The sequence below is a fragment of the Melanostigma gelatinosum genome (assembly GCF_949748355.1).
Source record: "Melanostigma gelatinosum genome assembly, chromosome: 24".
Lineage (NCBI taxonomy): Eukaryota > Metazoa > Chordata > Actinopteri > Perciformes > Zoarcidae > Melanostigma > Melanostigma gelatinosum.
The window spans coordinates 3301852-3319009 of record NC_136657.1 but is presented as its reverse complement, the minus strand read 5'-3'; the positions used below and the strand labels follow the sequence as shown (position 1 = coordinate 3319009).

Below are 17158 nucleotides of genomic sequence, written 5' to 3'. Positions count from 1 at the left end.
ACTGCTCAGAAGACCTGAGGTCATGAGTTCGCTCCTTGTGAGGTGCAGTGATTTTTGAGTGAAAGTGCTGACACTAGTGATGCGTGACAACATGAGGTGAAAGGATGAAACCCCAACTGTGTTTCAGGAAGGTCCAGTCTGTTTCCTCCACACATTTGAAACACGAACAACAAAACTGAAGGAGCTGCAAATCGGTTATTGCAGGATATAAATGTAGGTTTTCCATCGTGGGTAGAAATGTTAGGCTTCATATCGTTGTATTTGGAAATACATTAACAGTTTAGCTCTTGTTTTTTTCAAAAAGAATTTGGTGTTCATAATATATTTCACTCAAAATAAGTGAAATAGATACTGTACTGAAATTTTTTGGGCAACTTTAAACAAAAAAATTGGTATTTTCAGTGAAAAGCTGAACTTAAATTCGATTTTTTTCTTTAACAATATATATTTTTAAAGAAGTTTGTTTTATTCGAAATGTTTCAAATGATCAATGTACAGAATTTCCAAATGTACGGTATTAAAGGTTTATCTCATCTCATTTTAAGTTTCTACTTTTATTTCAAACAGCAGATGACCTGGAAAACAGTCATCTAGATCTATAAGCCATTCAAAAACCTCATGTGCTTCGTCAGTTGGGACATTTTAATTCCCTCATACACGTGTTGCCCTGCAAGGTTTGTTTTTACCACACACACACACAATATGCTGAGAAAGCTGTGTTGCTAAATGAAACAAAAAGATGACAAGGTGGAATATTGGCACAGATAATAAAGACTTAGTGAAACCTTATTCTGAGATCTAGCTTGGGCAACTTAAAGTGCAAAATATCCAGTTTAATATTTAAATTTATTTTTGGGTTTGTTTCCAAAACATCTTCCAGTTACCCCTGCTCTGTTTACACTGTCAGTATCTAATGTAAGGTACAAACAGAAAACATTTACAGTTTCATATTTTGAATGATGCAGGATTAATGTACAGAGTGATGGCAGCAGTCGCAAGCAGTCCAGGGAATACTTTGAACAATGATGTTATCGCTGTCAAATATAAATATAGAAAAAGACAATACTTTTGAGAGTCTCTTGTCTTGTCTGGCTTGATCCACCAGTTCAGTCGCTGCTTTCCAAAAAAAGCGCTGAGCATGTCAACTCATTTCTTCTTCTTCTCCTGCGTGCTGGTGAACCACTGGTCCAGCAGCTTCTTGCTGTAGTAGATCTGCCAGCCGTGCACCTGCACAGCGATGACGATCACCAGGTACATGACCGTCACGGCAGAGAAGCCGAAGATGAAGCGGTAGGATTTGCCGTGCCGATACAGCTGATGCGCCACGGGGAACATCTCCATGCTGCCGTAGATCAGCGGGGCCACGCAGAAGAGCCCGGAGCTGATCATGGAGATGACCAAGTAGCTGATGTTGTTGCGGGGCAACGCCAAGAAGCTGAAGACTGTGGGAATCATGCTCAGGAGGTAAGGGTACTCCCACTGGTATGGAGAGGCCACAACCTTGTGCGACACCAGGCTGAGCTGGCTCACTATCACCTGAGGAAAGATTGACAAAACAGAGTCACAACTAGCAGTTACAACTAACTTATACTACGTTATAAACGGGTACAACTGTCAAGTCAGAGAAACGGTTGGCCATTACCTGAGCGGCCATCAGCACCCAGATCAGCACATGGACAATGTTGAGTTTACGGACTTCAGACTTCAGAGCAACGCTGTGTCAAATGAGACAGATGGGCACGGTCACACACAAAACACACAGATTTAAGAGTTTACTGAACTCCGCATTGCATTGATGATAAAACCTCAGGATCAAATTATATCAGTTGAATTTCACTCAACAGAGGAAGTCATTGAGAGAGATTTGGGGTGCATGGATCTGATGTTTTTTAATGGTAACAGATCCTACCTCATCTGGTAGTGTGAGGCAACCTTCTCCCGGTGCTGGAAGTCACTGCCATCTGTACCTGCTGCTCTCGGTCCTGCTCGAGAAGCCATAGTGGATATCTGGAGGCAAAACACAACAAGTTTGTTGCTAGCTAACGTTATATATGTATATATAGGATGAAGTGGTTGAATAAATTCAAAAAGATGTTGGTGGGCCAATTCTACAGGTATGAAGAACGTTAGCTGCAGCTGAGCAGACAAGCTAATGCTAGCCAGCTGTTAGCAGGTCATCCAGATGCGAGTGTTAGCAAGGTAGCTTGAGATACATTTGGACATAGTTGCCGAACTGTCACATAACGTTCGTGGAAATATATGCAAGAGTAATCACAGCACTTACTTGTTATTTTGCCGTTGTTCATAAAGAGCATTAAACCATAAATACGCTGGATGAAACAGGGAGACCAGCTAGCTGAGTAGATCCATGCACAGACCGGAAGTGTGACGTTCAAACTCTGATTGGCCAGACTCACTCTCGCGTTCTCTCGCAAGTTCTCGTTACTTCTCGTACGAGCAGCAAATGGATTGGCTTGCAAAACCAGCAATTTAGCCAATTAAAGACTTATTTAGGCTACTTTCAATGTGGATTTGGAAGATTTAAAATATCAAATCTCATGTAGACAGTGTTGGAAAGTACATTTAATCAAGTACTGTACGCAAGTACAATTTTGAGGTATTTTATGCCACATAAAACCACTAATCTGCTCCATTTCAGATGGAAATTTTGTACTTTCTGATCCACTACATTTATTTGACAGCTGTAGTTGCTGGTTACATTGCAGAATATTGATACCACATTATATTAACAAATTAATTATGCTTCATTGTTAAAGTCAAAGCAACCTGGAAGTATATCAATTTGTTCATATAAGCCCAATCTTTACCATCATCAAATTAAAGTGATGCTTACACATAAATGCATACTTAATGATAATCCAATTATATGACAGATATTCTGAAATGGGCCATTCTGCATTATGAGGTCACAGACTTGGCCTGTGATGACATCACTGTCTGCAGAAATGCTAAAGCTGAATTTTGTCACGTAAAGCACTTTTTAAGAAGTCTGACTCATCTGTGACCGAATAGAAATAAAAGACGTGGAATTAAGATTGCCGAGAAATATTTTTCAGCTATTTTTATTTTTATCTTGTTTATCACTAAACTGTAGTAGGATAATGTCCGTGGCATGCAGCACATAGTTGAAATGTGATGTTAATGAAAATCAAGGAAAGACCAATGTTTCGATTTTTTTATTAAACCAATCAAATCAACCAATCAAAACAACAAAATTCACATATTTTAGGCACTGTTTCCCATGTTATGCTGTGCACTATTGTCCAAAGTAAAGAAAAAACATGACAAAATGACACAGTTTAAAGAAATAAAGTACAAAATAAAAAGACACACGGTAGTATGAATGGGTATGAGTATGAGCACATTTTTCAATACTTTTGTTATGTTTTGACACAGAACATGTATGTTCTGCCTTTTTGGAATGAATTCCATCATTTACTGTCAACACAGAAATTAACACAATCCCAAATAATCAGTAGTCAAACAAATAAATTACAGAGAATACTGACAAACTGACAAAAACCTTTTAAAGAATTCATGTCTATTACAAATAAAACAAGACAAATCATGATATCAAATAGTCAAAAGAACAACAATGAAATTAAAGTTTAACCGGCAAATTGTGGACAAAACTGTTCTGTTGTGGACTTAGATATGGTATGCAATTGGATTAAAAACTCACCCAAATACTTATTTTCCAGTCAGATGATGTAAATATTCAAATTAACATTTTATTGTATTAAAAAGACGAATTTTCAAAATAAGACAAAACACTTACAATAACTTAATTACTGTAAGATGACCCTAAATACATAACACAACATTATGTACTGACAGTTATGAATAAATGCATTCTACAATGAAACCAATAGGTTCTTATGTGCCCAGTATACAGTATATAACTGTAAAGCAAAAAATAAGTAAAGTTTGAAAACAATTCTGCAACATAAAGCCTCATTGTTCCAGGAATTATTCCAGCTGTGACATGAGCACTGATATGTTGTGTGTGGATGGATATAAGAATACATGCAAAATGTAAAATTACTAAACTTATGACAACTGAGATATTTGGTAGTGTTGCTTCACCTCTGCTCTCCACAACCCTCACCTGAAACATTACTTCTTACATGTCATAGCCAATGACCAGATATATTTAAACAATGAACATAACCTGCACATTATTTCATAACTGCATAACTTTCTGAGACTCTATTGATGTAAGATGTGATGAATGTAAAGCAAAGAATAATTCAAGGAAATATGTTGCTATGATATGAACAATGATGATTATTCTGCTGTTGTTTTACCATACATATGGTAAAAGACACCATCAATGGCATCTCCTTTGTTTACACATATTTGTTACATTGGGTACAGTAAGTATCCAGAAAATGTGGAGTGGACATATTGACCAGCATAAAGTCCTGCAGCCTGGTCAGATGGCAGCTGTATATGCACAGTGTCTCCCTGTCGTAACGGGAGTACAGCGCTCCCTGATGCCTGATCCAGCAAGCCCTTTTTGTATTCATCATACGTGTACATTACTGGCTCATTATTCTTCATCAATGCCACCCACACATTACCCCCTTTGCAGTGGACGTGGTAGGCAAAGTAGTAGACCCCTGGTACACTGCAGGTGAAAACCCCATTTTGGGGATTGTAGTCCTGATTGCCATTGTGCAGGAGTTTGTCAAAGACGACAGGAGAGCCAACGAGAGGGAATGGATTTGTGAGCTTAGCTGTGAACGCAGGCATCTCCACGCCATTTCCACCAATGTCACCTCCGTTCTTTGGCTTCTTGTAACCTTGTTTTTGGCCGGTGTATGGGCCAGACACTGATAGGATCTGTCCGAGATCAGGAGATGCAGCGTGTAGTCCTGGAGGACCAGGGGGTCCAGGTTGTCCTGGTTGCCCTGGAAGTCCAGCAGGGCCACTTGGCCCAGGGTTACCTTGAGGGCCAATATGACCAGAGGGTCCTAGCTTTCCCTCACCAGGGTAGCCAGGTTTACCAGGTAGGCCTGTTTCACCTTTTGACCCTGGCAGCCCAGGAGGTCCAAGTGGTCCCCCTGGTCCTGTAAGCCCAGGGATACCTTTTGGTCCCTGGTAGCCTTTCTCTCCCGGTTGCCCCCCTTCTCCTCTTGATCCAGTTAATCCTGTGGCACCAGGGGCACCAGGTGAACCCCTAAGACTGGGTTCTCCTTTAGGGCCAATGGGCCCTTGTAAACCTCTTGTTCCTGGTTGTCCACTCCCACCGGACAAACCTGGCTGTCCTGGAAGACCTGGGGGCCCTATGTCGCCCTTCATTCCAGGATATCCTTTTGTTCCCCAAACACCATCTTCTCCCTTTTGCCCTGGGAAGCCAAGACTACCGGGAAGCCCTATTGGTCCTGGTGGGCCAGGTATACCACTAGGACCAGTGGAACCAATTACCCCTGGAAGACCTCCATGACCTTTATCACCTTTTAGGCCTGGAGCTCCAGGAAGACCGGCATGCCCTTTGTGACCCTTAGGTCCTGGATACCCTGGTTTACCATAACCTGGCAAGCCTGGACCCCCTGGTAAACCAGCAGGACCCGATTCTCCTTTCCCCCCAGAGAGCCCTGGTTGTCCTCTTAAACCATCTTTTCCTGGTTTTCCAATTCCTGGTAAGCCTGGTGGTCCCGGTTGACCTCTATTACCAAGAGGCCCTGCAAGCCCTGACTCTCCAGGAGGACCAAGTTTTCCTGGTATCCCTGGTTGTCCAGGTAGACCATTCAAGCCAGGTTTGCCAATCCCGGGGATGCCTACATTTCCAGGTGGACCTGGTGGTCCGTAAGGTCCTTTCAAACCTGGCAAACCAGGTTGACCATGTCCTTTCTCTCCCTTGGGGCCTGAAGGACCAGGATACCCAGGTGGACCTTTTGTGCCAGGCTCCCCTAGAGGACCCAGCTGCCCGGGAAGCCCTTGACCTCCTGGTTTTGAAATCCCTGGGAGCCCAGGGGGACCTGGGAGCCCTGGAGGCCCAGGAAGTCCAGTTTGTCCTTCACCACCATAAGGACCAAGGTCCCCTTTTGGTCCTGGTAATCCGTGCCCTCCAGGTTTGCCTGGCAATCCTGGCATGCCAGGTTTTCCGATACCTGGGTAGCCTTGAGGACCAGGAAGCCCTGGCTGTCCTGGTAATCCCTGGCCTGGTAGCCCAGGGGGGCCTTGTGGCCCTGGCGGTCCTGTTGGTCCAGTGGGGCCCTGAACTCCTTGGGGCCCCTCTCTGAGACCTTCTCCAGCGGGAATAGGGGGAGGTGGACCTTTCGCCCCTCTGGGGAATGTTTGTCCTGTAAACAAGAGGGAACATTTGGTAGATATATGTTGCCTGGGTCCAGACCTTTGAATCAGCCTACTTCTCCGAGTTCTAGTGCCAAAGGGGGACTAACAATTAGCTAATCAGCACCATGGCCGGGACCAACGCCGTTTTCAAGGATTCCCAAGCTATTGTCAAGCATTGTCAGCCGTGTTCCAGAAACAAGGCGTAATAATAACAATGGAGACAGCGACAGATGACATTGACGATGTGGTCGAGGTTCTTCTAAATCGATTCAAAGTACCGAACAATACTCTGCTTGAGGCCTGGGAAATGTATTATTTCCCTCTGTCATTCTGCTATGAGATGCCAGGATGAGACTTTGGCACAAGATCTTTTCAGTTTTTTGTTGGCGTATCCTGGTCCCTATTCTCTACTCTTCTGGAGCCTTCCCCATTTGTGTCCATAACGTACCAATTTACTGTACATTGTGAATCCTCTCTCTCCTCTCTGGGCTGCCGAATAATAGTTGATATCGATATGACTCCATTGAATAACTAATTCATTTGAATTATACGTCATGTGTTATATCGCCAAACATTGTACTCTTTGAACTCGTTACGCTCAACTCTAAAAACAGTCATGGCATCACATCACCTGTTGACGTTAGATTTAGACGAATATGTTGGTCACCAATGATTGGTTTGCAAAAATATATATGTATATATATATATATATATATATATATATATATATATATATATATGTATATATATATATATATATATATATATATATATATATATATATATATATATATTAGCTGGCAAATATTAAGTGAAAACTATATTTCCGCTAGCAGTTTTCACGAACTAGTTGACCTCACCTTTGCCTTCAATCAGTGGCCTCTCTTTGCCCATTTGCAAAGGCAGCTGAGGGAGCTCTTTTCCATACTGAGGCAGCAATGGCACTCCTTTGCCGTAAGGCAGGTGCGGCATCTCGTTCCCCAAAAACTGCTGCTGAGGATACCCATCATTGTACTGTGGCAAGGGCTGGTGCTGTTGAGGAGGCTGTTTATGTCCATAATACGCCGCGCCATGGGCCAGGTGTAATAAACACAGCTGGAGCACTGTGAGGGGTAGACAGAGAGAGTGGAGGGGTACAGCTGCCATTTCTCTGCAGTGGAGAAGAAAGCAAGTCAAAATGTAACACAGTGTATGCAGAGATGTCTCTTTGCAACCCTGAACTACTTGAAAGAAAAACATTACTATAACAGATGAAAACACAACAAATTTAGAGGATTTGGCAGCCTTTTGGTAGATTTAAGATATCTTGACTTTAAGTCTGTTGTATGTGGAACAAGACAGGGGGAAGGCCATGGATGTATAAAGAGAAACGCAGTAGGAGCGAGAGGGATGGTAAATCTAGGGTGGGAGTATTTGTTTTGCTGTTGAGTTTAAATATCACCAATCGTCCTCCAGAATCGCTGACTCCACCTTTAACTGGTTATTGATCTTCCTTCCCTCGTCATTTACAGCCAAGCAGAAGTAAGAGCCTGGGAAGAAGTCTTTCAGTCTGTAATATGCTGCTTACAGCACTAGGATATACACCGTACACACACCATTTAACCACAATTAAGCCCTCATGTTTGTCCACGACCAGCAGGCGGGGCTCTACGATCTTGCAGCTGAGTCAAGAACTCATGAAACCCACAGTGGTGAAACCAAAACCCCTCTACTGCCTGACTTTGGTCCTTCTTTCCTCCTGTTTACACATCTATTCAAACATACTGTGGAAAAGCCTCAGTCTCATATCCTTGAGGGGAATTACACACAGAGCCCATGCTGCTAAAACCGATATCGTAATTAAGAGGCAACTCGGGGGACGTGGTGCGTTCTGAACATAATCCTTTAAACATGTCTCTGCTAAAGAGATTGGCTAAGTGCTGCCAAGAGCACAGTGGGGAAATATACAGTGATGGGTGAATGTATGTTTTCCTTCAATGTGGTATTTCTATGTCCTGAAACAGTACCGAAGAGATCAAAGTTTGTGGGGAAAAATACAAAAAAAAAGCAAGGGAAGTAGTGTCAGGTTGAATATGTTTACTGTACAATATGTTTAGCACACATGTCATAATCTATGGTACTCTGATATGATACTCGGACACAAATGAATGTCAGAGTAAGCAACAAAAATAAAAACTGAACTTTAACTTATTAACTTAATAATGTGACTATCTTAAAAAATGGCAGCAAGAATGCTTTAAACTACATTCAGATAATATTGTCGGGATGTATGTTTTTTTAATACTTTGGATGGATGCTATACAGTATTTATAAATTCTAACTATGGCTGTGAGAATCACTTTATAAAAGTTTAATATGAATTTTATATTTGGTTTACATTCAATTTGACATGTAATTAATTCTTACTTTATCATCATAAATCAATGAATTTAAGCCTGTAAACAGTCATTGCACTTCACTTATTGCAGCTTAAGGTGTTTTTGTGCAACGTTTTGAAAACACAAATCAAAAGAAATGTGCTCAACAGAGTTTGACATGCGATTCACCGACAAACGTGTTATAACTTCTGTCTTTTATGGTCAGTTTACATCCACAGGGTCCACCTCGCAAAAAACGACAAATTCTCTTACGTTCAGATGTTGCCTCCTCTCAAACTGAAGGCCGTCTATCTCTCCGGCCTGCGCCTCCTTCGTCTGCTCTCTCCTCTACTTCCCCTCACTTCAGGTCGCTTTTCTGGGTCTTCTCCAAGGCATGAGTGGGACGGCGGCCACGCACGGGATCCAGCCAGGTGTTAGCCGCAGTCCTGCTGTGAAAATACGAATGTCAGGTTCGATGAATGTCAGGCGGTGACCTTTCGCAGAGGCCTGAGGTTTGTAACACTCAGCTGCCATCTCCACCTGGTCGACATATTTTGGCCTTGATACAGTCACGCTGAGACACACCTCATTCCTTGAGGAATGTAGGGACAGAGGTATCACAAAGCAATGTAACAGAACTGTACAATTATAAAACCGCCTCGGAGCTAGGTATCACGATAAAACATCCTCTGCTTGTATACTGGGCTTTGTTAGAGAGGTAGCTACAAATATAAAATGTATACAGATATAAAAGAGCTCAATAGATCCAGCACCATGGACAGATCCTGCAGACAAGTCCACCGGTGAGAATCAATCAAATCTGGAAAGACCAGTTCATTTTTGGGACTGATGCTGTCGCTGTAAGAAGGCCCAAAGATGTGGGCATCCTGAGCAAAAAGGACTAAATGTGTGCTTTTCAATGTTCTGTCGAGAAAATGGACCAATAAAAAGTAACAGGCAGAGCTTGTCAACTCACGAGGTGATTTAAGTGTTTCAAGGCCACATGCACCCAGACGAAATAACATCTCTTGGTATGTCTCCTCAACGCTTGAGCCACTCCAACATCTTTTTCAGATGTAAAAGCAGTATTGATCTCCTAAAAACTTTATATTGTGAATCTTATATAGTCTTAGACTTATATAGTCATTGTATTTTAGTTATTTGCAGTTACGTTCGACTGAAAGCAATAAAAAACCAAACATTTGAACTTGTTTCATGTCTATAATTTGTGTTCTGTGTCCACTATTTAAACATTGTTCTGGATACTTACTGCAGAAACACTGCGGTTGTTCTCAAACATCACATTTCAATGAGCGTAATGTGGTGCAGCTATGATAGAGTTGAGAAGCACTCAACTGTATTCAGTCACAGCAATCACCCAAACGGTCTAAACATGTGTTGTTATTGCCGACATCCTGCTGCCAATGAAACATCTGTTTGACTGAGGTATCAAACACACAAACGTGCCGTTCGTGCCAATTGTGCTTCTGTTGTGGCCCCGCTGACGGAGTTGTTGAAGACTGGTGTTAAAAATGTTTGGTTTCCAATTTGTCAACAGGCATTTGACCAAGTGAAGAGCCGGTTGTCTTCAGCAAATTTAAGCAGGGATTTTGGGGCTGGGGCGCTTTTGTTACAGACGGATGAAACGAGGGTTGAAAGACGTGTTAGCTGTTCTCCAACAAGTTCAAAGTGTACGAGAGGCTTTACTCGGTCTTATTTAGGCCCTTCAACATTTTGATGTTTGTGTTTGGTGAGGTTCTGGTTCAACCCGCTAACCTTTTTGCATTCACTTCAAAATCCAAACCGCAATGGGTCTAGTTTTTCCAACCTTATCATTCGGACATATGCGACCATGCGATAAGGTCTAATAAGGTCTAAGTGTACCATGGAAATTAAAGTACTGGTAAGTTTTTCTAGAAATAGAACCCAAACTTCTTACAAGTCCTTAGCTACCACTTAGCTTAGCTTAGCACAAGGACTGGAAACAGGGGGAAACAGCTAGCCTGGCTCCGTCCAAAGGGCACCTCTGAAGCTCACGAATTTCATTTTTAAATCTTGTTTGTTAAATCCATACAAAAAAATGCATTGCTGTTCACTATGTCCTGCAGTCCTTTGCACTGTTGTTGTTGCAACATGTCACTGAAAGAACAATCGTTCAAACCAAACACGATTCATTTACAACGTTCCTGATTATTCCTTGACGTCTATGATCTTGTGCATGAACTCCTCAGACACCTCCTCGGCCCCTCGCTTGATGACAATCCCATGATGGATGCCGGTTCCTCTGAACCTCTTTTGCCAACGCTTACAACCACAAATTTCCATTTCTCCTCTGTGTTCCTCTGCTGACCAATTCCAGATGGGGGGACTCCAGCGCTCGCTAAACAAAGGAAGAGGAACAGAGGCGTGTCATTGCTTACAGATACGGGGGCCAGCCTTAATTGCTTGTGGTCAGGCCTGGCTGTTGTGTTTTAAAACCTTTCTTTTCTAATAAGAGCGGGCAGCGGAATACAAACGCTCATCAAGCCCAAAATGAAGACACCTAATTATTTAGGGCTCATAATTAAACGGTGGCTTTTTTAATATTTAGCCCCGCAACACTACTTTTGAAATAATGCTAAATGCATGCAACTATTCTGTCAGTGCAGTGTGAAAGCGTTTAGACACACACACACACACACACACACACACACACACACACACACACACACACACACAAAGGAATGCAACGATCAGCTGACAGAAGCAGCAAAAGCGCCAAGACAACATCTGGGGAATGTACCTGTGTGTGTGTGTGTGTGTGTGTGTGTGTGTGTGTGTGTGTGTGTGCGTGTGAGTTGTTGTTATCTAACCTTTATAAGACAAACACTCCTCCTCCGCTGTGATTCACCTCCAACAGAAAAATAGATGGAAATTTTGACACATTTTTCTAAAATGCCAACAATTTATTTTCAAAATGAAAACATTTGCTGCTTTCCTGCGGATTGGATAAAAACAAATGAAACATCTTTGGGGTCAGAGGGAACTATTTTTAGGGTGACGATTATATACAGCCCTGCGTGTAACAAAAACATAGATATACATCCTTCTACGGTAGATGTAAATAAATCATTTTTATAAATGATTGCATTCTGACAGCACACGTCGGACAAATGATCGACCTCACTGCAAACTCAGCCAAGTTCAATAGAGGGCGCCAAACTCCACAACTAGATTTTCAAGCCATTGACGCTGGTATCAGTCTGTCTTGTTTACTGGTGTTTCCCACAGACTGGGAGGAAAACATATGCTTCCAGTGGCATAAAAAAAAAAGACCAAATTATCCTGCAGAAGACTGTGTTTGCTGCCTGACTTTACCACTTTTGCACAATCAGGTTGCTTTTATTTTGTGTGTCATAAATACTGGACGTTGGTTTTTAGTGTGTCGCGCCGTTCATTTCCCATCGACAACAGTCTCTCACTGCGTTATCCTCACAAAACACAAATCAGATTGTGGGAATATTCAGGTGACTTATCCCGCCTCAATCATCAAGTAGCATTGTCATGACAGGAAGAGGAGAGTTTTCTACGTCTCCTCCAGTTCCTCTCCAACCTCTTTTACAGCATTCCTTCACACCTCCTCGACCTTTTTTGCAGGGCGAAGGCCCGGAGTCGCTATTCCGTCCTCAAACAAGGCAGACGAGAGGTCAGCTGACCTTTAAGCTGGATTGAGAAGCCTTGTTTAAAGGTGGCAGCACATTTCAAACTGATGTTCCAAATGGCCGCGAGGGGAAGTAGCATGAGGATGAGTTTCAAATTGGCAACCGCAGTGTGTGCTTAGTGCGCCTCTGACCTTTGACGTACACGTATATACGTACACGCACATAATTGCGCCGACACCTCCCTCCCTCTGTCCAACCTCTCCACCCATCTCGTTGACAGATTTCCCCTCTCCTACAGCTCCGGGAACCACAAGTCACCCGATGTCTGGCCACAATTTTCATTGCAGGCAAAAATTGGAGCGGAAAGAGAATGATTTTCCTTTTCGCTTTGAGTTCTGTCAAAACAGAGTATCTCGTGTCGGTGGACGGCATTTAACAGCACTTCAGAACTAAGAATCATTTCAGGTTTTTACATACTTTCACAGAAGTTGTTTATACGTTTAGAGAGAAGAAATCGATGGGAAACACGGAATTTTCGATTTACTCCACTTTGTTCCACTATCTTTCACGGCAGGAAGGAAACACTTGCGATGCGTTTCAGACTTTTCCAAACTCCATCCGAGTTTTCGCCTGAACTTCATGCGGTTGTGTCACATTTCTTTCTTGCTCTCGCTCATATTTGCACTGGCTCTCAGAGGGACACTCCACGAGTGAATGATTATTTTCATAGGCAATAACAACGTTTGGCCAATAATCAGATCTGATCACTTGTACGATGCTTAGACCACAGACTCCAGTGGGGAATTCTGCAGTTTGCAGCTGCATAAATATATTTTATATACTGTGGAAATCGTAAAAAAGAACAGCCCATACTGTGCAAGAGGCCACATGGAGTCTTCTGTTTCTCTCAACGCAAAGAAACCACGTAGATTCACTCACTGTACATGAATACTAATTTGTACTTGTACTTCACTTTTTCCATTATATTTTATTTCATACTTTTTCTATATTTAGGTGTGAAGTATTGTACTTTTACTCGATGGCAGATTTACTGCTTACTAGTTACATTTCATATTAAGATCTTACATGAAAAAAAGAAGCTAATATTCGAGAAAAGGCCAAATAATAAAATAGAAATTTGTGTCGTAGCTCATTGTTTTTACTTCTTTCACGTCGCGGTAATTATCTCACGACCGCTCGGATGAATGGTGACCCTTTGGAGGGGCCTTGGCCTTTAGGCTGGCAACCACTGGTCCACAGCTAATTGTATTGAAAGTAGTTTAAACCAGCTTTAACTCGACCAGCTGCAACAGTAAAATGCTGCTTACACATTGATGCAGCCGTGTTATAAATCTGATAATCACATCAGATTTTTGCTAAAGAACTACTTGGTGGTGATTGTATGTTGCTCTGAAAGAGGGTTGATTGCTGACCGTTTCACTTTGATGATGGAGCATTTTCCAACTCTAACTCTCGGTAATGCAGACTTCAAGTGATCACTCATTGGGCTTTTTGGCTGCCGGCATTCCGACACATATATTAATTTATTGAGATCATAAAATGACACCGGGATTATTGAATTCTTGCTACAACATGCAAGCATCGTTTGACCGGTGGCGGGAATGGAATATGACGAGAGTCCCGGGAAGCTTGATGTGTTATACAGTCGCACCGTAAAATACGCCACTCAGAGAAAAAAATATGATCCTCCCTTTTCCTACTGTCCAGATGTTTTTGCAGTGGAGTAAATCTGCAAAAATGTAAAGCTTTAATTCCAGAGTGGACCATACCACACGGATCACTACAATGTGAGAGACACCCCGCTTGTGTAGACATGTGTATGATTATCAATGCACATTGCAGTTGAAGAGGGATTTCTACGTCGTATTTTGAGACGTTTCTACGGCTGCAGTGCTCTGCACGGTAGCAGGAGAATGTTTGGACACATGCAGCTGAGGGATCAAGAGACTGTGAGGGAGCCGTGAACACAGAAAGTCACAAACTGCTGACAGAGGCATCTGATTCACTCCCTGCACAGATAACAAACCTGGCCGTTTCTTCCTGCTCTCATATCACACACTAAATATGAAGAAGCAGCAGAAGACAGTTAGCTTAGCTTAGCATGAATACTGGAAACAAGGGGAAACAGCTCGCCTGGCTCTGTCTAAAGGTCACAGGATCCCCCTACCAGCACCTCTAAAGCTCACATGTTCATGAAGTTCTCTTTGGACCTGCTTGGAAGACTCCTTCCTGACGCAAACCTCTTCGGGTCACTTCAGCCTGCTAATTTGGTGATTTGAGCTTGTTCTCCCCTTTCTAATATGGAGGGAAAAAGCGTGCAGAAAAACAAAAGAAATGCATCTCGGTTGGTTTGGACATGATATCAATGCACATAAACTACCCATACCCTCTTCCAGAACAGTCAGAGCGAAACTAAATGTGCTGCCCTAAATTGCAACGCTCTCGATTTTCTCGACGAGAGCGTTTGTGACCTCCTCACATCTGCAGATCGGTGTTCCGTGTGCCTCCACGGTGCTGCCTGCTACCACATTCTGCTGACGCCAACAGTCCTTTCTGAGCACCGAGGATTACGCTTACGGTAATCAGCGACTTAATTGCGCAACTTGTTCAACCTCAACTATGTCAGCTTACCCACATTTTCCCCGAGTTCAGAGTTTTCTCCCGAAGAGAGGAAAAACATGACAACCTTAAATGGCAATGAGGAGCTGAAAGTTCCTCTCAGTTCCATAAAAACCGACCTTTGTGGTAAAAACTTTTATTGAGACACTTATCACCTCAGCTCATCAGACAGGCCTGTGAAGCTCATTAGAGAGGCACATTTCCACTTCTTCTACCCGGCACCAAGACAGATGCTCTCGCGAGCTACGTTTGCATGCAAGTTACAGCAGTGATTAGAACGCATTTCCGCCCGCCTGCAGCAGAAAACAGACACATCAGCCTCACCGTGGACATGTTCAACATTGTGATAAATCCACATCAGGTGTGAAGCAGGGATTCCCAACTGTTTGCTGGCAGGTGCACACTCAGATGTTCCGTAATCAAGTTATGGAGAGGATATCGAGGCATAACGTCTGGCTGCACTGGAGCTTCTGGCCAGTTGGAATGGGCAGAAGTTTGTCATTTTGAACTAGCAGGTTATCAAAGCAATTCTATTCAATCTATTTTCAGCAGGGGACACCAAAGACCAAAAAACAAGAACGATTTCCTGAACCCCAAACGTTCCCTCTCTGACTCATTTCTCTCATTATGCTGCCAAAAAGCTTTGCCTTTAATCCTGTTTTCTTTTATTTATGTGGGATAGCTAAACCTACAACAACCGTAACACTGAATCCTTTTCGCCCTCAAACATTGCATACAAAAGGGCCAACTCTTCCCCCTCTGTGTTGAAAGACGTACAACTGAAATCTCCAAAATGTCAAGACATTCCATTAACTGGTGCTAAATCCTGTCAAGATGCTGCAGCGTGCATTTATTTGAGCAAGCTTAAGCCGGAGTTATTCTTCCCAGGTGTATCTTTTGGATGTTTCTTTGCATTTCGGGAAACTCAGACGTTATCAGCAGAGACTTCTGTCAGCAGAGGCTTCATAGCAGTGAGCTTTGTAAAGCAGGATGTCTTATGAAATGTATTTTTGCTTTGCCTTTTTATCTTTATCATTTTTTTTTCCCCTCACGCAAGCCCCAAAAGTTATTTGTGTGTCGTTCCAAGAGTTCAAACCAGACATGATTTTACAGTTTTTTTCCAAGGAGAAATCGGGTGAATGGTCCAGTCGAGTCATTGCAATCGGATAACCATGAAAGAAAAACACGTTCAAAATCAAACCACGAGCTAACGAGTGCTCACTGGATGTTACTGCTGCACCAAAAAACCTAACCTGCCAACCAAAGCATTATCAAACCCTGCCGTGCCAGAGGTGACGCATCACTCACCTTTGTGTGTGCTGCTGCAGGCTGGAAGTCTCGGAAAGCTTTGAGGCGTTTGGGACAGACGCTGAACAGCAGCTCTGGTGAGGGGCTTGGCTTTTATCTGCAGGTGGGTGGAGCTGCACGGGCTGAGAGAGGAGAAGCTCTGGATCTGTGCATGAGAAGGAGGGAGGAAAACAGAAAGAAAAGAGGATTTGTGTGAGAGAGAAACCACTGGAACTGCGTGTTTGCAGCATTCGACCGAGGCCCAATCAGCTGCACGACTGTATCTCACAAAGAGGAAGATTCTCGTTAGACTTGGACCGTGGACTTGGACTGTGTCTTGTTTTTTCTCGCATACATTCTTTATTAGAGAATTACCGTTCTCTCGATCTCTCTCCCGTTATTTGAGAGCTAAAAAAGGTAAGAATGAGACAAGTCCCTCTGCTAGTGTGATCAAAAACAAAGGGTTGACAGCTGCTCTACGACGTCAACGGGTAAAGTCAGAGTGCTGACATACATGCAGGTATAAAGTTCACCGTCGTCGCGTGATAGCATGCTAACAGGCTAACAGGCTACAGCTGAGGCTAATGGGAATGTCAGGTATTTTGGTGAACTTGGTGACCTGACAACTGAAACATTTGAGTTGTTGGCGGCGCAAGAGCAACATTCAGGGGATCACCAAAGTCTTTAGGATGGACCTTTGTTTTGAATATCTGTAAACAATGTCATGGAAATCGACACAATTCTTCGAGGATTTGGTTTGCACATATATGTAGCGTATCCCAGATGCAAATCATTCAACTTGTATCCAAAGTCCTGACAGTATGGAAGCAACAGGCAGAGGCAGAGGGGAGGACGTCCACGCTCTGAACAGCTGGTTCACATTTGAGGAAATATTCTTTGTTTTTGTTTGTG

General features: G+C 42.8%; 2 protein-coding genes across 3 annotated transcripts; both read right to left on the bottom strand.

The window, feature by feature from the left end:
* Positions 1–460: 460 nt before the first annotated feature.
* On the bottom strand, positions 461–2390 carry LOC306797369 (protein jagunal homolog 1-B). Its single transcript, XM_079296706.1, has 4 exons — positions 2285–2390; positions 1910–2007; positions 1643–1715; positions 461–1536 (listed from the first exon to the last, which is right to left on the bottom strand). The coding sequence occupies exons 2-4, from the start codon at positions 1996–1998 to the stop codon at positions 1147–1149; spliced, it is 552 nt and encodes a 183-aa protein (XP_079152832.1). The 5' UTR covers positions 1999–2007; positions 2285–2390; the 3' UTR covers positions 461–1146.
* Positions 2391–3182: 792 nt separating this feature from the next.
* LOC306797106 (uncharacterized protein) lies at positions 3183–16317 on the bottom strand. Of its 2 annotated transcripts, XM_079296287.1 has the most exons (4): positions 16268–16317; positions 8952–9127; positions 7182–7471; positions 3183–6329 (listed from the first exon to the last, which is right to left on the bottom strand). In XM_079296287.1, the coding sequence occupies exons 3-4, from the start codon at positions 7465–7467 to the stop codon at positions 4384–4386; spliced, it is 2232 nt and encodes a 743-aa protein (XP_079152413.1). In that variant the 5' UTR covers positions 7468–7471; positions 8952–9127; positions 16268–16317; the 3' UTR covers positions 3183–4383. The 2 variants fall into 2 exon arrangements, with proteins under 2 accessions (XP_079152413.1, XP_079152414.1); XM_079296288.1 differs by lacking the exon at positions 8952–9127 and having other exon boundaries at positions 16268–16292.
* Positions 16318–17158: the final 841 nt, after the last annotated feature.